The sequence below is a fragment of the Hyperolius riggenbachi genome, chromosome 8, assembly GCF_040937935.1.
Source record: "Hyperolius riggenbachi isolate aHypRig1 chromosome 8, aHypRig1.pri, whole genome shotgun sequence".
Taxonomy (NCBI): domain Eukaryota; kingdom Metazoa; phylum Chordata; class Amphibia; order Anura; family Hyperoliidae; genus Hyperolius; species Hyperolius riggenbachi.
This window is the reverse complement of record NC_090653.1, coordinates 267982894-268010128: the sequence shown is the minus strand read 5'-3', so window position 1 is coordinate 268010128 and position 27235 is coordinate 267982894. Positions and strand designations below refer to the sequence as shown.

The window sequence follows — 27235 nt, the reverse complement described above, 5'->3', positions numbered from 1 at the left end:
CCTTCCATGTGTCTCAGAGATGCACCCAGCCTGACCGCAGTCCTGTCTCTATTCACCGCTCAGAGCTGCCTGTCACACTTTGAAATTGCCGGTAAGAAAGGGGCGGGAGGGAGAGGTGTGCCATATGTAGCAGGAAGAAGAACAGTATATAGTACACACATTGCCTGCACGTCACGCTGGCTGCTCAGCTGATACTCCGTCGGGCCAGCTGCTGGTGAGACTGATCACCGCAGCCTCCCTACTGATGGAGACGCAGCCAGGGGACCTTCAGAGAGCAGGAGAGGAAAGAAGTCGGCCCTTTCCTCTTTTGCTAGGCTTCAGCCAGCGGCCCAAAACACAGAGACAGGAGGCGGCCCGGGGGGAGATTGCCACCCATCCCCCCGGGCCAGTCCGCCCCTGAGTCTGAAACATTGAGCCTAGAATGTTGAACATTTTCACAATTTCTAATGGTCTGAGATTTTGATTTTCGGGTGTAAGGCTAAGCCATAATCATCAAAAACACAAATAAAGGCTTGAAATATCTCGCTTTGCATGTAATGAGTCTATTTCATGTTAGTTTCACCTTTTCAGTTGAAATAAATGGACTTTTGCACGATATTCTATTTTTCCGAGTTTCCCCTGTAAAGTCCCGTATAAAGGATGGAAAGCTTACTCTTTGAATCTTTTAAAGTTAGCCAAACTTGGTGTCATCCTGATTTAAAACGTCCTGATTTATATAATCCATAATATAAAAGCCTGTAAGGTGTCCTAAGGAGAAAGGAGCAGTGTACCTAAAATACTGCCGTCTATTAATTTATCATGGATTATTATTTAAAGTGACTCTGAAGTCTCATAAAATTCAGATTTTTATTGCAAAAATGTCTTTAACATTATAGCCCTAACTAAAATGCCCCATCCCCGCGGCTGAAATCTAACTAAATCCCCCCTTGCTCCCCCCTCCCTCTCCCCCGCAAAATCTACGACTTTCTTGGTCGTGGATTTTGCTGCTGTAGGAGGCAGAGCTTTCAGCCGCAGCTCTGCCTCCTTACGTGTCAATCAGCGCGTATCTTCGCCTTTCCCCCGCCCCTCTCAGTGAAGGAAAATAGAGGGGCGGGCGGAGGCAGCGATCCGTTGCTGATAGACGCGTGGAGAGGCCGAGCTGCAGCTGAAAGCTCTGCCTCTCACGGAAGTGCTCCCCGGATTTCCCCCCGGGGAGTTTGGGGGGATTTAGTTAGATTCCAGCCGCGGGGATGCAGTGTTTTAGTTAGGGCTATAATGTTATAGACATTTTTGCAATAAAAAGCGTAATTTTATGAGTCTTCAGAGTCTCTTTAAAGGACTTCTGAGGCCAAATGTCAAAAAAAGTTAAATACCTGCATCACTTTTGTAGGCACGGAGGACGCCGTCCGCGCCGTGCCGTTCCGCCAGGTCCCCGCCACTCAATAGCCCCCCGGGTCGGCCCCCGACCTCACGGCCTGGGTCGGGCTCTCTTGCCTGCACTAACATGGCCGCATGAGCTGTCCGCGGCTGCGCAGTGCTAGGACCAACCCCCACCGATCCACGCAACAGGCTGTTTCCAGGCGGGGACCCAGCGGAACGGCACGAAGGGCGCGGACGGGGTCCTCCGTGCCTACAAAATGATGCAGGTATTTAACTTTTTTGACATTTGGCCTCGGAAGTTCTTTAAGTGCTATTAATTTAGCAGAGTGCCTGATAATCACAAGTTTTTGGGAAACAGTTTTGGAGTGCATTAATAAGATTATTGATATTAGGATTCTTCCAGCAGTGTTACTACTTGGTATGTTGAAATCTATTAGTTGAGATTGTTGGTTCCACAATTATTGATTGCGGCTAAAAGTTTGATTCCAGCTAGATGGAGATGTCAGGATCCTCCAACTCTTAAGGATTGGGTGGGGAAAGTTAACTTATTGAAAGATGCGGAGAACCAGATTGCGTTTCAGCAGGATAGACTGGAGATGTTTAACCACTTTACCCCCAGCGGTACGAATTTCTCCGCCCCTTTTTTCCCTCCTAAAAAACCAGGGACGGAGAAATCCGTACCTTCCGGGCTACCGCCGCTGTCCGCGCTCCCGCCGCTCGTGCGCGCGCACCCGCCGCTCGTGCACGTCGCCGCCCGCTCGCCCGGAGATCAATGAACGGGAAAATCCATTCCCGTTCGTTGATATAGCCCCCGCAATGATCTGCTGCTTCTTTCAGAAACAGCGAGATCATTGTGCGTCTCCCAGCCTCCTACTGCTTCCTGTAAGCGTCCTTCTGGACGCTTACAGGTCGCATGTAAACAAACACTCTGTGGCCATCTTGTGGCCAAATAGTAAACTACACCCTAAAAGCATTTTACATATACAAACATTACATTTACACAATAAATTAACTCATTACCTCCCACACTCCCCAATTTTTTTTTTTTTTTTTGTAATTAAAAAAAAAAAAATACAATAAAAAAAAAAAACATAAATAGTTACCTTAGGGACTGAACTTTTTAAATATTTATGTCAAGAGGGTATAACACTGTTACTTTATAATTAGGGATGGATGCAAAACTGAAAAAAATGCACCTTTATTTCCAAATAAAATATTGTCGCCAAACATTGTGATAGGGACATAATTTAAATGGTTTTATAACCGGGACATATGGGTTAATACATTTCATGGGTTTTAATTACAGTAGCATGCTTTATTTAAAAACTATAATGGCCGAAAACTGAAAAATAATAATTTTTTCCCACATTTTTTCCTATTACCCCATTAAAACACATTTAGAATAAAATAATTCTTGGCATAATGTCCCACCAAAGAAAGCCTAATTGGTGGCAAAAAAAACAAGATATAGTTCATTTCATTGGGATAAGTAATAATAAAGTTATAGACGAATGAATGGAAGGAGCGCTGAAAGGTGAAAATTGCTCTGGTGGTCAGGGGGTAAAACCCCTCAGTGGTGAAGTGGTTAATGATAAATGGGATAGATAGTTTGCTTCAGATATCACCTGAATATGAGATGTTGATGAAGGTGTAGGGGAGGAGTCTCTTTGGATGGGATAATGTCTCAGTTCTGTGGAAAATTATGAGATTTTTTATTTTTTTTGGTATAGATGATACGAGTGGGAGGAGTGCTGAAGGTATTTTTTGTTTGATCTATTGTTTGGATTTTTTGTTAATAGAAAATGTGGGAGATAATGGAGAAAAGGGGTGCTTTATGGTATTATTGATGTTGGTATTTTTGCATGCATTTACTTTTCTTCCAATAAACTAAATTATATGAAAAAAAGTGCTATTAATTTATCATGGATCTTTAAGTGATCACTAGAGCGCACAGTATGGGGATCCCAGAGCTTTACAGGTACATTGCAAGGAAACAGCATAGCAATGCATGTGAAGTGTTGAGCCGCCAGGCTATCGCCCTATTGATCAGGTCTGATCGCTACAGGCGACAGCCATTACAGGTATCCATGAACTGATAGCCAAACTAAGCCAGGAAAACAAACACATATATAAGTAGATAAATACTTGCTCTACTCAAATAACAGATATATTGCACTGTCCATGTTTTGATTTCAGTGAATTGTACATCATAAATTGGGAGAATTCTGTTCTCTAGCAAGGGCCATCTTGGGTCCCTCGGGCTGAAGGCAATCCTGATGTAATTTCCTCACTTACTCCCCTATGGCAACCCCGCATCCCTCCTCCTCCGCCGACAGTAGAGCAGAGTTTAGACGGGAACTTTAGCGCCTGGAACCATGAGTAGATGAGTGTGTGTGCGCTGCCTTTATTCCTACCCACTTTGCTCTGTAATGCTGCGGGGAGGAGGGGAAATGCCGAGAGGGATGCGGGGGATGCATGGAAGGTGTATCAGACATGCCAAGAGCTCTAATTGAAATTCATTTCTATAGACCATGCTGCCCTCAAGTCCAGTCTGGGGACCAAGTCCAGCGGGGATACCGAAGGAGAGGGGATGTGGGGATGACATAGGGGAGTAAGGGAGGAAATGACATCAGGATGGGCTTCAGCTTGTGGGAGCCTGTGGGGAGGAGGAACAGAGGAAATAGAAAAAAAAACCCTGGCATGCACTGCAACTTCCCTTTTGCAGCAGATGTACGAGGTAAGAGCTTTGGGACATGGGGAGTGATATTCATCTAAAATAAAAAATGTCAGATCGATTATGAACGTTTGCATTGCCTGTTTAGCATCCAGTTTAGTTATTTAACATATGGAAATAGAGAATTTATTTTGGATTTAATGCCTAACCGTTACTCTTTAAGGCCAAGTATACGTGAAAAAAAGGGGTTAACTACTTAGGTAGGTGTTTACAGTTCAGTAGAATCAGTACAGGGAAAATACCTTTTTTTTTAATGTGACACTGTCACTTTAAAAAGAAACACTTTTTAAATATTATTTTTTTTACTTTTACAACAATCATTCATTTTTAAGCATGTGGGGCGCAATGGGAATTGCACATAAACGCGCAGAAGCAGTTTTGAGTGCAGGGCATGAGTGTAACGTCCAGGCACCTACAGGAGCACTAAACTGGATGTGAGATTCACATCCAAAAATCTTAAAGTGTACCCGAGATGATATATGTGATATGATGAGATAAACATGTGTATGTACAGTACAAAACAAGTAAAACAGTCTGTTTTACTTGTTTTATTTTGCTGCCTGAAAGAGTTAATTTCTAAGCATGGAAGGGACAGCTTCTGACTTGTCGGGAATAGAGTAACCATCACTGATAAACAAATTACAGCCATAAAAGTTTTCCTGGCAGAATACAACTTCTGAGAGCAGGGAGAGATAAAATACATAAAATACATGAACTATATCGACCATTTTCTAACTCTGGGACACTTAATAGGCTGCCACTTATAAGAGACAGTGAAACATTCAACCTACTTTGTAAATGTTTAAAGTGAACCAGAGACGAAGCACCCTCATGTATTTTACCATATTTATCAGTGGGAACATTAGAGAAAACACCTACCCTGCTCTCTGTTTTATTCTTCACTGCTCAACCTGCTTGTTAACAGCCCTGATAAAATCCCTGACTGAGCATTCAGTCTGGCTTTGCTCAGGAATCATTATAGCTAGGAGTCATTATAGCAGAGCCAGAAGGAGGCTGGCTTGGGCTTGATAAGACATCAGGGAAGAAAGACTCAGCTATAATGATTCCTGAGCAAAGCCAGACTGAATGCTCAGTCAAGGATTTTATCAGGGCTGATAACAAGCAGGCTGAGCAGCGAAGAATGAAACAGAGAGCAGGGCAGGTGTTTTCTCTAATGTTCCCACTGATATACACGGTAAAATACATGAGGGTGCTGCGTCTCTGGTTCACTTTAAATATAAAAGAAAACCCTGGGTTACTTAAAAAAATGTCATTTTTAGGAATAGGGGGATAAATATAATTAAATATAGCAAACTCTATAGCTACCGCATTTCTTTTACTTTGTTCTAAGCAGCTTACTTTATGCATGTTAACTCTAAAAACTATCCTCCCATTAATTAGTTCTCCTGGTGAGTGACATTTATTTTCTCTTTATGGTGCACTATTGGCAGTTACTCCTTTCTCTGTGTTCTCTTTATATGGGTGAAGAGTGAGTGTTGGGATAAGAGGGACAATTTACGGGCAGACATGTTGGTGCAGCAGAAATTATCCATCTGATCAGTGGCGTAGCTAAGGAGCTGTGGGCTCCGATGCAAGTTTTACAATGCCCCCCCCCCCATGGACTCTATACATAACGATACGGCTCACCAAAACCTGCAATGGCAACTACAGTGTCAGAGGTGCAAGAAGGGGATGGGGAATAGTTTGTTAATGATTACCAATATTCAAAGTATCTATAGAAGTGATTATTATGAGCACAGGACTAATAGAGAGCTAATACTGAAGTTCAGGGAGGGCCCTACGGGGCCCCTCTGGCCCAAGGGCCCCGATGCTGTGGCAACCTCTGCAACCCCTATTGCTACGCCCCTGCATCTGAGACAAGGAAGAACCTGGGAATAATGAGCCTGAGTTCTGTATCCAGATGTTACCAAAGCAATAGACTCATGTCCTGCTATTCAGGGCGGAATTTCATTTCTGACACTTTCAGGGAGTTGTCATATCCGCGGAATGATTCCCAGATTATACCTCTGCTATAAATCTTCGGGTAAAATTCGCCATTCAGGTGTGAGATAATGCAGCCGTTCATCCACCAGGCACCTCGATAAAGTGTAGCACAGTTGTGGTCGTCAGTTAGATCGTTCTCTCTGTCTTTGGTGGAGAACGCAACATTTTTATGATAAGTCAGAGAGTCACCTAAACAGAGACAAAAGAGGCAACACAGGAAGTCACAGAAGAGTCACATGCAGAGCAACGCCACTAATGCCATGTCACAGTGTGTGAGGCCAGATACATTACCTGCAGAGCCGCCTGTAAATTTATCCAGTCGTAGTCGGTAATGATCCTTCTCTCCCTCTAGTCTGAATCCGCTATATGCAGCGTAAGTAACATTATTGGCAAAATCTTGTAGATCCACCCGGAGCTGGAACTTCCCTGTGAGAGCAGAACAGGAATAGGTGAGTAATCTATAGAATAATGCTTTACCACAGGGGCGTTGCTAGCCCCAAAGATCAGTGGCATGTGTCCCTGATCTTTTCTGGGGTGCCCCGGGTGTCCCTCAGGCGGAGTCAGCTGTGGTGCCTCAGTGGCGGGCATGCTGGGAGCTGTGGTTCCTCAATCGTGGGCATACTGTGTGCTCTGGTGCCATGCTGGGCACTGTGACGCCTTTATGGGGGCATGCAGGGAGCTGCAGTTTTTTATAGGGGCATGCTGGGAGTTGTGGTGCTTCAATTAGAGGCCCATGGGAGGGGGTCCACTAGAAGGTCAGGGAATGCTATGGTGGCAGGCCAGCCCACCCAGCAGAAAGCCAGACCAGTCAGCCCAGAAGCCAGGTAACTCTGCCTAGTTATCTTTAAGTAACCCTGCCTATTTATTTGATATGCTGCACTTTTGTTTTGTTTATTGTATTAATGGACGGGGGGAGGGGGGGGGGATTCATCCAACATTTTGCTGAGCAGGCCTACTTAGACTGCTGTTAAGTTCATGTAAATGTGACTCCACCCACGACCACACCCACATTCTTGTGCATGGTCAAACCCATTTTCCGTCTGGAGTGCACAAAAGTGCCTTGGATCTCTTAGGATCTTAGCAACGCCTCTGGTTTACCATAATGTTATATAATATGTTCTCCCAGCTTTTCACATGCTACTGCACATGGCTAGAGGTGCTCGGATGCCCCCAATCACGTCTTCGAGTGATCATGAATTTGAATCCGCCCACTTACGAATTGACGAATAGAAATGGATATCCGACTCGAGTGCGGTTTTGAGTTGAATAACCGCATGTATTCATGATTAAAAACCTGCCGACTTTAGCAGTTCATAGCAAAGCCCCCTTACATGCTAGAAACTCCAAATTTGCCAGATATGTTAAGAAGAACAGTGGGAACAAGAGGAAAAACATTTTTTTCAAAAAGTCCATATCGTTTTTGAGAAAATCGATTTTAACTTCTTGCCGACCACTCCACCCCGAGCTGCTTGGTTACTCTGTTGTACTGGTCCAAGCCCTATGCCATACAGCCATATCAATCCCTGCCATGTACTGATGAGGGCCAAAAAGCCCTAAACAGGCTGTCTATATGTGGGGTTGGTGTGGCTGTGTAATATTTAAAGCTATAGGCTTGCTATACACCAGCGGTTCTGGATGCAAGTCTGGCTTACAGGGGTGAAAAGAGATAATTTGCATATTCAGTAGTGGTTCATTGTGCATACCTCCCAACGTTTTGAGATGAGAAAGAGGGACACTTAAGCCACACCCCCTGATCATGCCCCCACCACACCCCTAGTCACGCATACCATAAATATTTCATAAGAAAAATATGTTGTTTTATAATTCAAACCACACTGGTCCTTTCTATCCTGGTTCATTTTCCTTCATATTAACATTTTAAAATTAGTAATATATCAATTTAAAGGATGGGAATAAAGTTTATAGTCAAACACATTTTTTAGTAGATACATATATATATTTACATAGAAAGAGGGACAATTTCTTGAAAGAGGGACAAATGAGGAGGAAAGAGGGACAGAGGGACAGGGCTCCCAAAGAGGGACTGTTCCTCCAAAGGAGGGTCAGTTGGCAGCTATGGCATTGTAGGTAACCACAAATGTTTACTTATAGCTGAATTAGTGCAAATTTCCTTCTGTTTTAAGAAGGCAACTTTCACCAAGCATTGCTTATTAGTAGGAGGCCTTCTCGGTCTCTTTTATCCCCGTATACTTTCCTAGTGGTTTGGGTCACCCTGAGCTGCGTAGATACTCTGTTATTGATATACTGTATACAATTAATCAAAAGTCAATCAATCTGATCAGTTAGAGCAATAGATTACTGGCAGATTTGGTGATAGGATCTGCCAAAAATTGATCAGAAAAATTGACTTGTATGGCCAACTGCAGGTAACTTCAGGTAACTTCAGTAATGCCCAAATTCAGGGGCATAATAATAGACCCTGCAAGGCATGCAGCTGCAGGGGGGCCCAGAATCCACAGGGGACCCTGTCCTGAGATACTAAAAACTAAGGGCAAGGATAGAAAAAAACATTCTGCTCTCTGCACTATTGTTCTAATGACTGCATCTGCTCAGCTACTGATAATGAATCATACAAAGTTTTGTAGACAAAGATTTGTAGACAGTCCCTATTCAGTGTTCAGGGGGAGGGCGCCCCATCCAAAGTTTTGCAGCGGGGCCCAGTGATTTCTACTTACGCCCCTGCCCATAGTTCTCCAGCTCTGGCCCTTGGTGAGGGAAGTGGAAAGGTTAGTGAATTAGAGGTTTTCTTACACGCATTCTCCTGAAGAGATCATGTTTGACATAAATCCAAGACTGCCTGTATTTGTTTCAAAAAAAGTCCTCAGTGTGAGCTTCTGTGTGAGTTTCTAATTCAGTCACCCTTCAGCAGCCTTCCATATGGTCTTATATAAATTCAGGTGAGCACTGAGCATAGCCTTGTTTTGTCACAGAGTAGCTGACATCTTTTAACCATTTACGTACCAGCAGTCTCTGACCCCCTTAAAGAAGTCATCAGGCGATTATAAAGAAAATAAGTGTTACTTACCCGGGGCTTCGTCCAGCCCCAAGCTCCCAGTATGTCCCTCGCTGCAGCTCCGCGGTGTGCCGTTCGCCTGTGAAGCTTCCCGGTCCCTGGCGATGACGTCAGGCTGACCTGGAGGTCGGCCAGTACTGCGCCTGTGTGAGCAGCACTGTCAATCACCGCCACGTGGACCAGAGCGTACTGCACAGGTGCAGAACTTCACAGGCGAACGGGTCACTGCGGAGCTGCAGCGAGGGACATACTGGGAGCTTGGGGCTGGACGAAGCCTCGGGTAAGTTGAACTTATTTTCCTTTTAATCGCCTGATAATTCCTTTAAAGAGACTCTGTACTCTAAAATTCTTACAATAAAAAGCATACCATTCTATTCATTATGTTCTCCTGGGCCCCTCTGTGCTGTTTCTGCCACTCCCTGCTGCAATCCTGGCTTGTAATTGCCAGTTTTAGGCAGTGTTTACAAACAAAAGACACGGCATATGATAGGCTGAGAGTAGCTCAGTCTGTGACTCATACAGAGCCTGGAGGGGGCCTGGAGAGAGTGTTTTTAGCTTCTATCCTTTTACAGCAGAGCAGCACATTTGTGGCTGATTTCCATGAGCCCGACAAAGCCGTCAGAGGAAAGAAGATTAGATTATATAACAGAGATAATACAGCCACTGTGCAACTAGGAAAGGCTGCAGTAAGACAGACCACATTAGAACAGGTATAGGAACTTATAGGATAGAAGAAATAAGGCTGAACATTTTGTTACAGAGTCTCTTTAAGGAAAGATTTTCAGGTACAAAAAAAGGGTCTCACCGACGTAACACTGCACAGACTAGTCACTCTTACTGTTCGCGCCTCCCTTCTGTCACTGAAGCCCACTCGTTCTGCCATCGCTATGACAGTAGAGCTCCGTGAGATGGTCAGGTGTCGATTTTATTGGCTCCTGAACCTGTAATCACTGTGAGCCTATGTGATTGGCTACCAATAAAATTGGCACCTGACTGGTTTACAGAGCTGCAGCAGCGGGACAGAGGCACGGTCAGTGGTAGTGTGACGGGAGCATGCAGCAGGATTATTGAACACCCTATTATTGATTATTGAACACCATATGTACACCCTGTCAGGGATAAAAGGTACCAAACAGGGTGCAGATTTCAATTACTAACATCTGGAAGTGGTTAACGTAGTTTTATAAACTCTGGGTAGGTTTGCAAGAACAAAGTCCTCTGGCCAATTGAAATACAGTAAGTTCCAGTGTATTTACCTGTGGCTGTGAGACGGTGAATATTCTCATTACCCAACCAGAACTCGCCAAGCTGATTGCCAAAACCTCTTTTGTAGGCTTCCCAGTCTTGGTAAAAGTCCACCCAGCCATCAAGACGTCTCTGGAACACCTGGAGAAAGGTGAGATGTGTTTAAATAGGTATTCGCAGGGATTCACACTAGAAGGAGCTCACTGTTTGATGTCCAATATCTTATAGGACATGCTGGTTCACAAATGCTGGTGAATGTTAAAGGACAACTGTAATGAGAAGAATATGGAGGCTGCCATATTTATGTCCCGTTAAACAATAGCAGTTGCCTGGCTCTCTTGCTGATCTATTTGGCTGCAGTAGTGTCTGCATAACATCACAAACAAACATGCAGCTAATCTTGTCAGATCTGACAAAAATGTCAGAAACACTTGATCTGCTGCATGCTTGTTCAAATGGTATTGCTTAACCAGTTCACCCCCAAGGGTTTTTATCCTAACGGACCAGAGCAATTTTCACCTGTCAGTGCTCCTCCCTTTTATTCCCTAATAACTTTATTACTACTTATCACAAGAAAATGATCTATACCTCGTTTTTTTTCGCCACCAATTAGGCTTTCTGTGAATAGTACAATTTGCTAAGAATTTTTTTATTCTAAATGAGTTTTAATGAGAAAAACAGAAAAAAAAAGAAAAAAAATCGTTATTTCTCAGTTTTAAGCCATTATAGTTTTAAAATTAAACATTCTCCTGTGGATAAAACAAACACGTTTTATTTGCCCAGTTTTCCCAATTATTAAACCGTTTAAATTATGTCCCTATCACAATGTATGGCGACAGTATATTATTTTGAAATATAAGTGTTATTTTTCTGTTCCGTTTTTTTTTGTTCTGGCCATAATTACAAGCCCCTATGTAATAAATTAAAATTAATTTTCCCCCATAAAATATAGATTAAAAAAGCTGAGTCCCTATGGCAACTATTTTTTTTTAAGCTGATTTTTTTTTTACAAGTGGTTTTTTTTGGGGGGGGGGGGGGGGGGGTTGGAAGTGTAATTTTATTAATGAAGTGTATGTACTTGAAAATGTATGTATTTTGTAGATGTAATATACTTTTTGGCCACAAGATGGCGCTAGTGAACACTCGTTATAGGAAGTTCGGTCTTCTTCCCCAATCACCCAGCACGGGATCCCGACGGAAACAGCGGTGGTAGCGGCGCAGACACGGCGATAGCAGCGGCGGGAATGCGCGACGTATTAAAACGTCATGTTGCCGTTAATAGAGGTAAGCATGACGTTTTAATACGTTAGTAAATGGTTAAAAGGAAATACATATGGCAGCCTCCACATCCCTCTTGCTTCAGTTGTCTTTTAAGCCTTTAGAAGCCAATTTATTTAGAGGCTTGCAAGTGCTCCAGGCCAATTTATTTTAGCTCATTTTTTTTCATTCTTTACTTATTACAATTTCTAGCTTCTAATTTGTATTGCTGAAATGTGTATTTATGGCCACTTCTGCTAATACAGAGAGATCAAAGCATTCAAGGAATTTACAGCACAATGAGTTCTGCCAACTGACATTAAAAGCATTGCACAATCTCAAATGAGATAACTCGATTGAAGCTGCTTATGCATTAAAGGAAACCTGTAGGGTGGGAGGTCACCCTCCAAATCCTGTTCCATTTGTCACAGATTGCTATTCCGCCCTCAGACACCTAGGGTGTTCAGTAGAGATGGCCCAAACATTGCGAACAGGCAAACCGCCATAGACTACAATGGGCAGGGGAATTCTAAAACCTATAGGGACAGTTTCTCGCCACAAAAGTGATGGCAAAGTTGTTTCAAAGGGTCCAACACCTGGACCGTGGCATGCTGTAGGGGGATCCATGGCAGAAGTCCCACCAAAAATTACAGAGTTGATGCAGAGTCATGTTTTAATCTCTAAAGGGCAGAAATCACAGTACCTTCCTAAATTTGTGGAATTAGGTGCTATAAAACGTCCGGAGCGTATACACATTGATCAGGTAGCAAGGGCGTAACAATGACCATAGCAGCCATAGCAATTGCTATGGGGCCTTGGAGCATATTGGGCCCAAGTGGTAATTGATGTGTTAACTGTTATTTTTCCTGTGTTTCTTCACCCTCTGACTTCACCTCGGTGCCCACGGACTATTTGCAGTGTTACTGCACATTTTCCATTCAATTCATATCCTATTGGGTAGGGACAGTTGGAATTGCCCTAAAGTGCCTAAGTCTGAGGGCCCAATCAAAATTTTGCTTTGGGACCCATAATCTCTAGCTATGCTTCACGCTGACAGACCAAACGCCGCTTTTATTGAGATTGAGCACTAACAGGTCTGTAAGGCGCTTAGGTGTGTGGTGCTGCATGTGCACTCAACTGAACGGACCACTGTGGCTTGAAGCAGAGGCCATGTTTTGGGATGGGAAGTTATTGGTGGAACTATACGATGAAACCAAACAGACCAGCGTTAGTGTACAACCTAATTATTTTTTTTTTTTGGGGGGGAGGGCTTATTTGTGAACTCTTCCATGCTAACTAGTTACGCTACCATGCAGTCATGCAAGATTGAGAGCTAACAGGTCTGGCTATCATGGATATACATTTTACATACAAACATTATTTCAAACAAAAAGTATTTTGTTTGAAATGAAATATACAGTATATGTTGCAGCCGCGGTGACACTGATTGACAAGAGAAGCGGTGACTTGGCTCTGCACATGATAGATGGTAAAGGTTACATACAAAAATGTAAAACGTGCGGTGTGTGTATGTATATGGCGATCAGATAGTGTAAGGGCTAGACCCACTTCACACTGACAGCGCAAACTCCCCGTTTAATGTACCACAAACAACCGCAAAGAGCATTGTCAATAGTTGACACCCTCAGGACATAAATGTTAGTCCTCTCTGTGTCAATCTTTGTGTAGTGTTTGCCATGCTTGTGTGCAAGTTCACGGGAATGCAGGTGATGGCGGTTTATCAGCCCCTATGGTCAGGCTGAGGTAGTTCATTGACAGTAAAATGACCAAAAAAACACTGATTCTGCAGTGTGGGCCAGTGTTGGCCTAGTAGGCTTTATTGTTGATCACCTGTAGTGACCCTAAAAAAAAGGGTTTACCAAAAATTATCCAACGGATTGACTTTGGTCTGTCCACAATGAAGCAAGGAGCTTCACCACGACAAGGTAAAGATCAAACAGGGGAATTGACATGTACATGCTTTTTTTTTTTTGGTTGTTGCAGCCACTGTGTAGCACCAGAGGCCATACAAATTTAGCATGTACAGTCACATGCCAACAAAAATTAGGTTTTATAGCAGACACTGCAGTAGCAGCGGCCTTAAAAAATTAGCATTTACCTGTAGAAAATATTAAAAAACATTGAGTCTTAGACCCTAGTTGGTGGTGGAGAAGGACAGCTGTGTGGGTAGTCAAGTTTGCCATGTGGCGTGCAAAAAGGAAAGACAGCTGTGTGGTGATTGAGTCACAAGTCTTGCTGCAGACAATAACCCTCCAGGATCCATGCCTCATTCATCTTAATAAAGGTCAGGTAGTCAACACTTTGGTGACCTAGGCGACGTCTCTTGTCAGTGACAATCAATCCTGCTGTGCTGAAGGTCCTTTCTGACAGGACGCTTGAGGCAGGCAAGCCAAGTTTGATGGCAAATTGTGACAGCTCTGCCCACAGGTCAAGCCTGCACACCCAGTAGTCCAGGGGTTCATCACTCCTCAGAGTGTCAATATCCGCACTTAAGGCCAGGTAGTCCAATACCTACCGGTCGAGGCGTTCTCTGAGGATGGATCCCAAAGGGCTGTGACGATGCGTTGAACTAAAGAATCTGCACATGTCCGATGTCACCAACACATTGAAACAGCGTCCTGTCCTTGCCAGCATGGCTGTGGAAGGAGGATGATTACTTGAACCTCTTCCCCTGTTAGATTCCCGTTGTGCTGTGACATCACCCTTAAACGCAGTGTACAGAATACTTTGCCGGCTGTTGTGCAACTGCTGCATCCTTTCCGACTTGTTGTTTGGTAACATTTCCCCCACTTTGTTTGTGCTTATACCGAGGATCAAGTAGCATTGACACCCAGTACAGGTCGTTTTCCTTGAGCCTTTTTATACGGGGGTCCCTCAACAGGCAGGACAGCATGAAAGACCCCATTTGCACAAGGTTGGATGGCAAGATGTCCCATTCCTCATCCTCACTGATGTCATTGAAGGTCTCCTCCTTTCCCAGCCATGTACCACACCAAGGGTCCCTGGAAGGTGATGGCAACAAGCCCCCTGGGAGGCCTGCTGCAGTTGGTCTTCCACTTCCACTAAGCCACCTTCCTCCTCTGACTCCTCTTCCTCAAACTCCTCTCTCTGCTTTTCCGCAGATACAGCAGGTGATGACAAGGCTACTTCTGCTGGTGATGGTGATCACACTCTTCTTTTTCCTGGTCACGCTTATCTAAGGCCTGATCCAGCACTCTTTGTAGGGCACAATCCAGATAGAAAGTGTATAGCATGATGGTGCCTTTGATGCGACTGACCAGGTTTGTCACCTCCTCAAAAGGACACATGAGCCTGCAGGCATTGTGCGTGAGTATCCAGTAACATGGCAAAAATATCCCCAGCTCTGCAGAGCCTGTCCTAGGACCCAGGTCAAGCAGATACTCCTTAATTGCTATTTCTTGTTGGAGCAGGTTTTCAAACATAAGTAGCATTGAATTCCAGCGAGTCCAGCTGTCACAAATCAAGTGCCTCACTGGCAGATTGTTTCACCGCTGAATATCTGCAAAGCACATCATGGCCATGAAAGAATGCCTGAAATGGCCACACACCTTCCTGGACTGCTTAAGGATGTCCTGTAAGCCTGGGAACTTACACACAAAGTGTTGTATAATATGATTCACAACATGTGCAATGCAGGACATATGTGTTAACTTGCCCAAATTCAATGCCGCCAAGTCGCCAACAGATTGCTTCCATTGTCACACACCACTTTGCAGATCTCCAGTTAGTGCGGGGTCAGCCACTGATTCACCTGTGAGTTCAGAGCGGCCAGGAGTGCTTGTCCGGTGTGACTCTTGGCTTTCAGGCAAGTCAGCCCCAGGACGGTTTGACACGGTCGTATCTGGGATGTGGACTAGGCCCTGGGGAGCTGGGGTGTACTGTAGTACAGTAGGGCACAGCAGCAGCAGAGGAGGAATCAGCTGAGGATGATAGCAAAGAGGATGGAGTAGGAGGAGAAGAGGAGGTGGCAGCAGGCCTGCCTGCCATTCGTGGCAGTGTCACCAACTCCACTGCAGAGCCACGCATTCCATGCTTGCCAGCTGTCAGCAGGTTTACCCAATGTGCGGTATAGGTAATATACCTGCCCTGACCGTACTTTGCAGACCAGTTGGACCCTTGCCCATACTCTGTGTGCCAGAGATGCGGTGACTTGGCTTTCCACCTTACGGTACAAGTTGGGGATTGCCTTTTTGAAAAGAAATCAACAGGCTTTCTTCCACTGTGATGTCCCAATCGCAAAACAACTTTTTTAAAGATCAAATTTGCAAAGTTAACACCGCTCCACTTCAACTGTAGTGCTCGACCTGGTTGGCAGGATCAGAGAGTACAACACACAAGGAAGGTCCGCACTTAACAGTTTGAAGTTACCTTCATTGTGGACATGTCCAAAATACAAGTTCGGCAGGCAATCAAGCTGACATGTTTCGGACTCAAACGTCCTTAATCATAGCACGCCTATGCTATGATTAAGGACGTTTGAGTCCGAAACATGTCAGCTTGATGCCTGCCGAACTTGTATTTTGGACATCGAGGAAGCTTCCATATTGTAAGCTAAAGTTCCTCCTAGTTTAATAAATGTTAGCACTTGTCTTGGATGCAGGGCATGCATTTTTCAGTCTAGCAGAGGCGGTGTATGCCTGTGCAATTAACCATTCAATTGCAGCATGTGGTTAGGGACTCGCAGCCTTTCCCCCCACCTTTTCTTAACTTTGTAACTATGTAACTTTCAGGTTAGCTGCTCCCAGCCCCTCCTCCTGAGTTTCCTGTTTGCATAATAAGTAGTAGCAGATTTGCATATGATTTGCATCTGAATTGAATGCAAAGTGTGCAGAAAATCTATTTAGATGCTGCACACTGAGCTGGTGGTCATTTCGGATGCAGCCATAGTGGTATGCGCTGGCGTTCTCCTCGCTGTTCAACCAAATGTAAGTTACACATTTTTTTTGCTTAGCTGCTCCCAAGGTTTTAAATTTAGGTTAGGTCACTTGCCCGGAGGTTTGCCTCACCGTGGCGCAAGTGTCTAGTATAATATACTTTGCATGCAAACTATATTGGAAGCTAAAGTTTCTCCTAGTTTAATAAATGTTAGCACTTGTCTTGGATGCAGGGCATGCATTTTTCATTCTAGCAGAGGCGGTGTATGCCTGTGCGATTAACCATTCAATTGCAGCATGTGTTTAGGGACGCGCAGCCTTTCCCCCCACCTTTTATTAACTTTGTAACTATGTAACTGTCAGGTTAGCTGCTCCCAGCCCCTCCTCCTGAGTTTCCTGTTTGCATAATAAGTAGTAGCAGATTTGCATATGATTTGCATCTGAATTGAATGCAAAGTGTGCAGAAAATCTATCTAGGTGCTGCACACTGAGCTGGTGGTCATTTCGGATGCAGCCATAGTGGTATGCGCTGGCGTTCTTCTCGCTGTTCAGCCAAATGTAAGTTACACATTTTTTGCTTAGCTGCTCCCAAGGTTTTAAATTTAGGTAAGCTAAAGTTCCTCCTAGTTTAATAAATGTTAGCACTTGTCTTGGATGCAGGGCATGCATTTTTCAGTCTAGCAGAGGCGGTGTATGCCTTTGCAATTAACCATTCAATTGCAGCATGTGTTTAGGGATGCGCAGCCTTTCCCCCCACCTTTTCTTAACTTTGTAACTATGTAACTGTCAGGTTAGCTGCTCCCAGCCCCTCCTCCTGAGTTTCCTGTTTACATAATAAGTAGTAGCAGATTTGCATATGATTTGCATCTGAATTGAATGCAAAGTGTGCAGAAAATCTATTTAGGTGCTGCACACTGAGCTGGTGGTCATTTCGGATGCAGCCTTAGTGGTATGCGCTGGCGTTCTCCTCGCTGTTCAACCAAATGTAAGTTACACATTTTTTTTTGCTTAGCTGCTCCCAAGGTTTTAAATTTAGGTTAGGTCACTTGCTCGGAGGTTTACCTCACCGTGGCGCAAGTGTCTAGTATAATATACTTTGTGTGATGATCCGCTCAGCTGGCTGCACTGGCAGACAGCTGTTTGACCATTCCTCTAGTCTGAAGGTTACAGGTCTCTGGAAGAGAGACCTGTCTTTCCTTTGCAAGTTTCTGGTCTGTTCTGCTGTTGAGAAATTTGCAATACATTCGTTGTGCAAATCCCCTACCTGCCTCCTGTGATGACTGGCACTATAAAAAGCTATGTTTCCCAGAGTCCTTTGCTGGTCATTTCTTCAGGGTTTGTTGTAAACACTCCTAGAGTGTCAGCCATTGTTGATCTGTTAAAGTTTACCTTAGGGTAATTCTTGGAACTGTACTAGGCAGTTCCTAGTGCAGTTAGATTGCATATCTGTTTTGTCTGTCTGTTGCGATTGTCCTGTCCCAGCGGTGGTCGACAGGAAATCGTTCTGTTTGTCTGGGTGCTAACCGGGGCAGCGGTTGCTACCGGTAGCACCTTCTGATCTGTCTTGCTTGAATCGCACTAGTCTTGCGCTAGCGCTGTGGATCCTTCTGATCTGTCTTGCCTGGATCGCACTAGCCTTGCGCTAGTGCTGTGGATCCTTCTGCTCTGTTTTCCTGGAGTATAGCTGAAGCAGCGGTTGCTACCAGCTATCTCATCTGCCTGTCTTGCTTGGATCGCACTAGCCCCTAGTGGTAGTGGCTGTGGATCCTTCCTAGCTTATTCCTGTTTTCCGTTTGTCTGTCTTGTCTGATACGAACGCTTGCTGTAGGCTCGGTGAGGTAACCGTTAAGCAAGCGCTTGCGTTCTCTGTTTCGTGTTTGTCTGTCGGTGGTTAGTTAGGCATGCTTGTCTCTGTTGTGCTTAACACGCGGAGACCGCGCTGTAAACGCGTTCGCTGTTGCGAATGAGTGCGGTGTTCGCGTTTAGTTAGCGTTTGTTATTTTCCTTATCTTCTCATTGTATGATTTGCTGTGCCTTTGCTACTCTCGTCCCCTGTATTGCTTAAGCCTTGTGTCACCTCTGGCAATCGCCTCTCTCGCAATTGCGTTCCTACTTTGTTTCTGCTGATGTGTGTTCACCGTCGCTGGGTCGCGACTAGATTGGTGAACACACATTCATCCTGTACCTGTGCTCTTTCTCTTTAAGGGCTGTTCAGCCCCGAATTGTCTTGATCTGTACAATCCCCATCTGGCATCTGTGGCCGTGCATCGATTGTACTCGTCTGCACTCCACAGCGCCATCTGCCGGTGGGAATTGCCCTCTACTGGTGCTTGCACCAAAGCTGGGTTCCCCCCTTCATACGCTTGTGGAGGATTTCTGCCGTGTCAGCGCACGTCTTGTGTGCTGACCACGGAGATTATTCCGCGATCATTACAGAATGACCAGCCCAACCAAAATTCCCAGTGTAGAGGGAATTTCCGATTTGTACGATTTTGTCGAATATGGCTCTTGTACCTTTAAGAGATTTAAAAATCTTGAACCTGAAACAGCGGATGAATTTTTGTCTGAGTGCACTAAACTTTTAGCGAGTCCTAAATTCCAATGCACCCCAGTGTCTACCTGGGCCCCCCAAATGGCCTACCTTCTGTTTGGGGGCGAAATGTTAAAGTGGGCTTATGATGTGTTAGATCATACCACCCTGAGTAAAAGACCCCTGGAATTCTTGGCCTTTACAATTCATAATTGGCTGAGACTACCTCAGTTACCATACCCCCTTAACGAGTTGTTGTCGGCAGCTCAATCAGATGTTCCATCTACTCAGTGCAAAATCTCTCAGCCTACAAAGATTTGCATTAACAGTTCACCTTCATCCAAAAAGCAGCCATCAAAAGCCTCTAAGTCTAAACGTAAAATATCTAGGAAGGCTTCCCAGCGGAAAGATCCGTTGCCCATAGCAACTACAAATAAAGACATTATTTCTATAAGGTCTGAAATGTGGAACACACTTGATTGTGATGAACCCTTAGGGGCTCCTCAGGCTCAGGTTTTCTTGCCCCAAGCAAAAGCATTTGTGGATCCTTTAATAGGCAGAATTATTTTCTATATTAAAGGTGTAAGAAAGTCTATACATGTTCCTGACCCCAACCCTTATGAGTGCTATTTAGATACCGGGTTGTTTGAGCCCCCATTTGCACCATGGGAAATTGGAGCGTTGGTCGATGAGTTTGAGATTGATTGGAAGGCGTTTTGCGATTTCTAAGCGCAGGGATGCTGGACGCTTGTGTGAAGTCTGTGTACACTTTGATTGATTCTGATGAGTGTGACGAGTGTTTTGTGGATCCGGTGATGTGTGTGTGGCAGACGATTTTGGATGAATTGCACACACACCAATCAATTGATTCCAATGGAGAGACATCGTTATCGGATGACTGTTCCTGCCTTCTTGGGGTAAAGCATGTGAATTTAGACACCGTACGATCTGAGATGAATGGGTGTACCACTGTGGTTGATTCCTGTGCGAATCCTGAAAGATTCTCTCCTGACTGTGTGCAGTTTGAATCTGTGCGATCTGATGCCTGTTTCTCAGATGTCCCTGCAGAGTGTGATCAACATGAATGTGTTATTCCTCTCAAAGATATAAGATATGCGGGATCCTTTGTCATCTAAAAACAGATCTTTAAGATCTTCTATCTATGATCCTGCTAAGGGGAAAACTCCTAAACTGTGCAGCATCAAAAGTAAAATTAATGTGTCTAATAAAGTTTCTCCTGTTGTTGTCGTTCCTTCTCCTGCAAATAGATCTTTGTCTCATCCTGTTCACACCTGTAAGGGCCTGTTGCCTGATGACAGTTGCTCCAGTGTTTCTGTCCTGAACACCTTGCGGTCTCAGATCGCGAAGGTTTGCGCCATGGAAGCGTCAGTTTCACAACCTAAAGCGATCTTGGATTCGCAAGTTTTGCGTTCTGACTCCTCGGATTCGACATTGTTAGCTGAATCTAAGAGTGAGACAGCGCTTCGGTTTTGCGAATCTGATGCTGAAGCTTCTTTGTCTTGTCCAGAGAAGCTTTCTCTGAACCTGCCCTGTACCATGAATGAAAACATGATTTCCACTCGCACTGACATTTGTGAGTCCCTTTCTTGCTCTGAGGAAAGTGCTGATTCTGAACCCTGTACTCTGGATGAGTCAATATGGCCTTGCTTAGAATCTCCTGCAGTGACCCTAGAGGCTCGTATAGGTATTGCTACTATTCTCACTTGTTTTTCTGCAATTTTGGAGTAACAAACTAGTTTGACTGCTACGCAGAATTCTGGGTGCAGTGAGATTGAAGTTAAGGAGTCAGTGCGTGCTCCAGTAAATATTCCTGTTCATCCCGCTCATGATGATGAAATTCAGTCTCAGCTTATGGTGGAACCATTCCTGGGACATCTGCCCTGCCTGCAGGAGGTATTTAATGTTCAGCCCTGTAACATGGATAGTTCAGAATCCTTCATAGAAAACTTGGAAAATGACATTTCTGAGGTCTTAGTTGATGTTTTGGAGGTTTCCAAGTCCCTCCTAAAGTGTGCAGAACTTCTAGGAGATACCTCCTGCCCCCCAGATCCGTCTGAGGTTTTGCCCACTTCAGTGGGCATTGCTGTTGTGCTGACTACCTTTGCAGCTCTTGTGGAGCTTCACTCATGTGTAGTCAATGATGATATTACAGTCACAGAAATTTCTGAATTTGACTCCGAGTCTTCTTTTGAAAGACCAGTACCTGTGACCTCTACTCGTGGTGATTTTCTTCCCGGTCCTGGTTTTGGTCTTGTCGTGTCGGACTCTGAGGTTGGCAGTTCCCCCGACATGTCCTGAGGTTTCTCCTGTGCTGGTGTACCCCGATGCGCTCTGTGACCCAGAAAGCCCAAGTGTGCCTCGGTTACCAGCATGCTCAGATGCTTCCTCGGTGGAGACATGTTCTGATGTTGCCTGCCTGCTTGCATGCCCAGAAGTGGTCCCTGAAAGTCCTGACCTTGATGGGTGTCCTAGTAATTCTGAATCCGGAATAATCATAGGTTCCATAGGGGTTCTTGGTAGTTCTCCATGTGGGCCTGGTGAGCGTTCTGGCCTCTTGGGATCTCTGCGGAGCTTCAAAGGGTTCTGGGAGATTCCGGGAGAAATTTTGCTTGGTACCCTGGATAAGATCAACAGTGGCTTTTGTGTTGAAAGAGACACTTCGAACAGGTATTGTGGCAGGTTTGGTATTTTCGGACGCTCCCTGGAAGGTGGTGGGTATTGTCTGGAGGATGTCGATGGCTTCTTCTCTGGCGTTCACAGTCCTGATGGGTGTTATACTGAGACTGGTAGTACTGATGGGCATGTTTCGGTGGCGTCTGCTTCTGATGAGGTCGGTTTCGAGTGGACTGACTCTGGAATTGGGCCTTGTCGGGCTGTCCTGACCTTCATGAGTCTTCAGTTACAGTTCTTTGCTAACACCAGTTTTGAGGGACGTCTGGAATCCGTCCCTAGAGGGGGGGGGGGGTACTGTGATGATCCGCTCAGCTGGCTGCACTGGCAGACAGCTGTTTGACCATTCCTCTAGTCTGAAGGTTACAGGTCTCTGGAAGACAGACCTGTCTTTCCTTTGCAAGTTTCTGGTCTGTTCTGCTGTTGAGGAATTTGCATACATTCGTAATGCAAATCCCCTACCTGCCTCCTGTGGTGACTGGCACTATAAAAAGCTATGTTTCCCAGAGTCCTTTGCTGGTCATTTCTTCAGGGTTTGTTGTAAACACTCCTAAAGTGTCAGCCATTTTTGATCTGTTAAAGTTTACCTTAGGGTAATTCTTGGAACTGTACTAGCAGATTTGCATATGATTTGCATCTGAATTGAATGCAAAGTGTGCAGAAAATCTATTTAGGTGCTGCACACTGAGCTGGTGGTCATTTCGGGTGCAGCCTTAGTGGTATGCGCTGGCGTTCTCCTCGCTGTTCAACCAAATGTAAGTTACACATTTTTTTTGCTTAGCTGCTCCCAAGGTTTTAAATTTAGGTTAGGTCACTTGCTCGGAGGTTTGCCTCACCGTGGCGCAAGTGTCTAGTATAATATACTTTGCATGCAAACCATATTGGAAGCTAAAGTTCCTCCTAGTTTAATAAATGTTAGCACTTGTCTTGGATGCAGGGCATGCAATTTTCAGTCTGGGTTCCCCCCTTCATACGCTTGTGGAGGATTTCCATTGTGTCAGCGCACGTCTTGTGCGCTGACCACGGAGATTATTTCACAATCGTTACACTTTGCATGCAAACCATATTGGAAGCTAAAGTTCCTCCTAGTTTAATAAATGTTAGCACTTGTCTTGGATGCAGGGCATGCATTTTTCAGTCTAGCAGAGGCGGTGTATGCCTGTGCGATTAACCATTCATTTACAGCATGTGTTTAGGGACGCGCAGCCTTTCCCCCCACCTTTTCTTAACTTTGTATTTTGGACATGTCCACAATAAAGGGAACTTTTTTAAAGGCCTCAGAATCCACCAGCTTGTATGGTAACAGCTCCGACAAGCCAGCTGTCAGACGCCGGGCAAGGGGGTGACTCAGAGACATTGGATTTTACGCTCAAAAATTTCCTTTACAGACACCTAGGTGGGTGTTGGAGTTTCTATGACTCAGAGTCTTGTGGGACAGGTTGCAAATGGCATTGCTGTTGTCAGAGGCAGACACACACAAAAATTGCCACACTGGTGAGCTTTGGGATGATGGCATTCTGGAGGTGGTGGTGGTAGTAACAGCAGAAGTTGGGGGGCGTGTTGGCTGGCTTACCCCAGGTACTGATCAGAGATGTCGCGAACATCAAATTTTCAGTTCATGAACTTCTGGAAAAGTTTGAGTTCGCATAAACGGGGCGAACCGCCATAGACTTCATTTGGGTAGGCGAGTTTAGAAACATACACTGACAAGACTGTTTATGGACACAAAAGTGATGGAAAACTTGTTTCAAAGGGTCTAACACCTGGATAGGGGCATGCTGGAGGGGGATCGATGCCAAAAGTCCCATCAAAAGTTACACAGTTGACGCAGTCGGGTTTTAATGCCTAAAGGGCAGAAATCACAGTACATTCCTACATTGGAGAAATAAAGGGCTGCTTTTAAATGCCCAGGGTGGTAATGTAAGGGTTATGCCCGCTGCACAGTGACAGACCACACGCAGCGTTTACCGAGGTTGAGTGCTAACAGGTCTGTAATTCCCTTAGGTGTGCATGTGTGGTACTGCATGCGTGTTCAATTGAAGCAGACACCAGACAGGCTCAGTCTACAACCCATTTTCTTAAAGCATATGTGTCAAATTTATTTGTAAAAAAAATATTTTGAAAGTTTTCCATGACATTTGTGACACTTTATGAAAGACAACACAAATAGAACTAAATTTCAATGTTATTTAAATTTAAAAACTATTTTTTGTAAAAAAAATGTACAACAAAAACAAAGCAGGCCTGCCATTGGTGCTGGTGGTGTCACTCACCAACTCCATTGCAGAACCACGCAGTGGAGGGTTGCCAGTTGCCATTGGTGTTCAGTGGGTGGTAGGCTGGCAGCAGGCCCGCCTTGCATTTGTGGTGGTGGTGTCACCAACTCCACTGCAGAACCACGTAGTAGTGGAGGCTTTGCTTCAGTGGTCAGCAGGTTTACCCAATGTGCGGCATAGGTAATATACGTGCCCTGCCCTGACCATGCTTTGCAGACCAGTTGTCAGTGGCTAGATGGACCCTTGCCCCAACACTGTGTGCCAGAGATGCGGTGACTTGGCTCTGCACATGATGGCGCAGGTTTACACATATAAATTTAATTTGAGCAAAAATTGTTAATGTTATTTATGAAGAAAATGTAATTGTTATTTTGAAAAAGAAATGCGACTACTGTACTGGGATGTTGGATGTGGAATAGACCCTGGGGAGCTGAGGGTGATGTACCTGCCCTGACTGTGCTGCTTTTAAATGTCCAGAGTGGTAATGTAGGGGTTATGCCCGCTTCAAACTGACAGACCAAACTACGCAATTGAGCGCTAACAGGTCTGTAAGGCCCTTAGGTGTGTGTGTGTGTGTGTGTGTGTGGGTGTGTGTGTGTGTGTGTGTGTGTGTGTGTGTGTGTGTGTGTGTGTGTGTGTATGTGTGTGTGTGTGTGTGTGTGTGTGTGTGTGTTGCTGCATGTGCGCTCAATTGAACGGACCAGCTTGGGCGTTATTTAAAAAAACAAACTATAATTTACCAAACATTTTTATTAATTTAGTGTGTGCTGCTCAACTCAACGGACCAGCTTGGGTGTTATTTATTTTTAAAATTGTTTTTTAGAAAACAAATGTCAATGTCATTTACCAAAAATTTGTATTAATTTACTGCGTGCTGCTCAACTGAACAGTCCAGCTTGGGTGTTGTTATTTATAAAAAAAAATATTTGTTTTTTAGAAACAAAAAATGTCAGTCATTTACCAAAAAATTCTATTAATTTAGTGTGTGCTGCTCATGTGAATGGATCAGCATGGCGTCACGTGTAGCAAAGGCCTGGATGGAATGGGAAGTTAATTATAGAACTTTATGATGACACTAGCAAGCAGACTGGCTCAGTGTCAGTCAGTCATGCAACATGCAGAGATGCTGGGTGGGGACTGAGTTAAAAGTCTTTGGGTAGGCAGTAGCCTTCCGAGATCCATGCCTCATTCATTTTATTAAAGGTGCGATAATCAGCACTTACAATGGCCACCTGACGGACTTGAGTTCTACTTGAAAAATTCCCTTTTTTCCACAGTGGCCTCCAAACTTGTCTATCTTCATGTGAAAGTTATGCAAGCTGATGAAGGGCAAAACAAGTCATGGGAACCTGTTGTGATATTTCACAAGGGAAACCCAACCACCACTTCCAACCTGAGATATCAACTTATTTTGAGTTTGGTTTTTTTTTGTAAACTGTTACAATTTTTTACTGAATTTCACAATGAAAACAAATTTTAATCACACAGGAACCCCCACTTAATGATCCACCATTAATTGCGTATTGATCTAGTCTCTTTAATTACAAAGTACACCTTGTATGTTTTTTTTTTTCTTTTTAAATAAATTAGTGTTCTGCTCACATTATTTAGCTGGTGAGTGATAAGATTTCCAGAGCTTCTTTAAATGTTTTCACTAACCATGTTCTGATGTTGAATTAAAGTTATTGCTAATCTCAGTTATGCCCGTAGTAGTAATAAAGCTGCACTTTCCCTGCTACCTTTCTGACATTAAGCACACATGAGGGTGGGTGACTGGGTTATCTTTGATGTAATGTGTCTTGATTTTGGTAGGTTCCCAAGAATAAGTCTGGAATTGCTCATAATTTAACCCCACAAAAAAGGGTACGATGTTTTGGGAACAATAGTTAGGCATTGCTCAATGTTCCTTGTTTTTGTGCAGATTGACAGTTTATTATCTGATGCTACGTAGCTAAGGGGTGATTGAGAGGGTGCAAGGAAAGCAAAGGTTGATGTGGCTGAAGATGCTGCTGGACCAGGAGGGGTTGGGTGGCTTGGTGTTTGTGTGCTGATTTTATTATGTGTGCATACCATTGTTTTTTATGTTTTGCGATCAGGTGCCTTCTCAAAACAGTTGTCCCTAGGTGGGTGTTGGGCTTCCCACGACTCTTTTTTGGCAGAGGTTGCAGATGGCATTGCTGGTATCAGATGCACACAAACAAAAAAATGCCATACTGGTGAGCTTTGGAATGTCGGCATTCTGGTGGTGGTAGCAGCAGGCTTGATTCACAAACCAGTGCTAACAGTTAGCACCCTGGTGAAAAGCCCCTTATCACGCCTAAACTCAGTTTAGGCGTGATAAGTTTAGGCATGATAAGTTTAGGCGTGATAAGTTTAGGCGTGCTAAGTTTAAGCACCAACTGGGTTAGCACCGCAGTGCACAGCTGATCAAAAGTTTTGCGCTAGCAAAGTCTGGTGCACTTCGCATAGAGTTTAATGGCACTGCTTTGCGCGCGGGACTTTGCGCGCGATCTAAACTTATCTAAACGTATCACGCCTAAACTTATCACGCCTAAACTTATCACACCTAAACTTATCACGCCTAAACTGGCTTTTCACCAGGGTGGTGCAATGGTTATCACGCCTAAAGTCTTTTACTGGGCTAGCACCGCTTTGTGAATCGAGCCCATTGTGTGAATAACCTCTCTGACATATCAAGTGGAGCAGCTGTGGGGATGGAAGCTGTAGAAGATGGGGTGCGCTGTGTATGCCAGTCAACTACGTACTCAGAATTGTGAAGGTTGAGGATATGTGCCCTCTGAACACTGTGCATTCTTCCAGGGCCGCAGGAAATCACAGCAGCATGACCTCTATGACACTTACGGGGTGGCCTGCGCAGTACAGCCCGGCGGACGTCCGATGACGTCATCGCGCCCGCGCGGGACGCAGGAGTGCCGGGCCTTGGAGCGCAGAAGAGCCCGACCTGGCAGCCGGCCTGGCCAGGTCGGGTCGGCCACCGGAGACCACCGGGAGCCTGCGGAGCGGCGGCGAGGGCACCTCCTGCCTGCCACGGGCTGGAGGAAGCCCCAGGTAAGTGGATATTGATTTTTATTTTTTTACCCCCCTCCCTGAACCTTCCCTTTAAGTTGATCACTGCTGGCTGGCTAGCTAAATACCAGTATCCAATACAGTAATAGAGCAGTGAAATCA

General features: G+C 44.7%; 1 protein-coding gene across 2 annotated transcripts in view; it reads right to left on the bottom strand.

The window, feature by feature from the left end:
- Positions 1 to 5184: 5184 nt before the first annotated feature.
- The window catches only part of LOC137528558 (ficolin-1-B-like), a 37856-nt gene continuing 15805 nt past the window's right edge, over positions 5185 to 27235 (bottom strand). For both annotated transcript variants that reach the window (XM_068249899.1, XM_068249898.1), the window contains exons 3-5: positions 10388 to 10517; positions 6389 to 6523; positions 5185 to 6286 (exon numbers count right to left, since the gene is read on the bottom strand). In XM_068249899.1, coding sequence (XP_068106000.1) covers positions 6045 to 6286; positions 6389 to 6523; positions 10388 to 10517 — 507 coding nt within the window. In that variant the 3' untranslated portion in view covers positions 5185 to 6044. The remainder of the gene's footprint in view (positions 6287 to 6388; positions 6524 to 10387; positions 10518 to 27235) is intronic.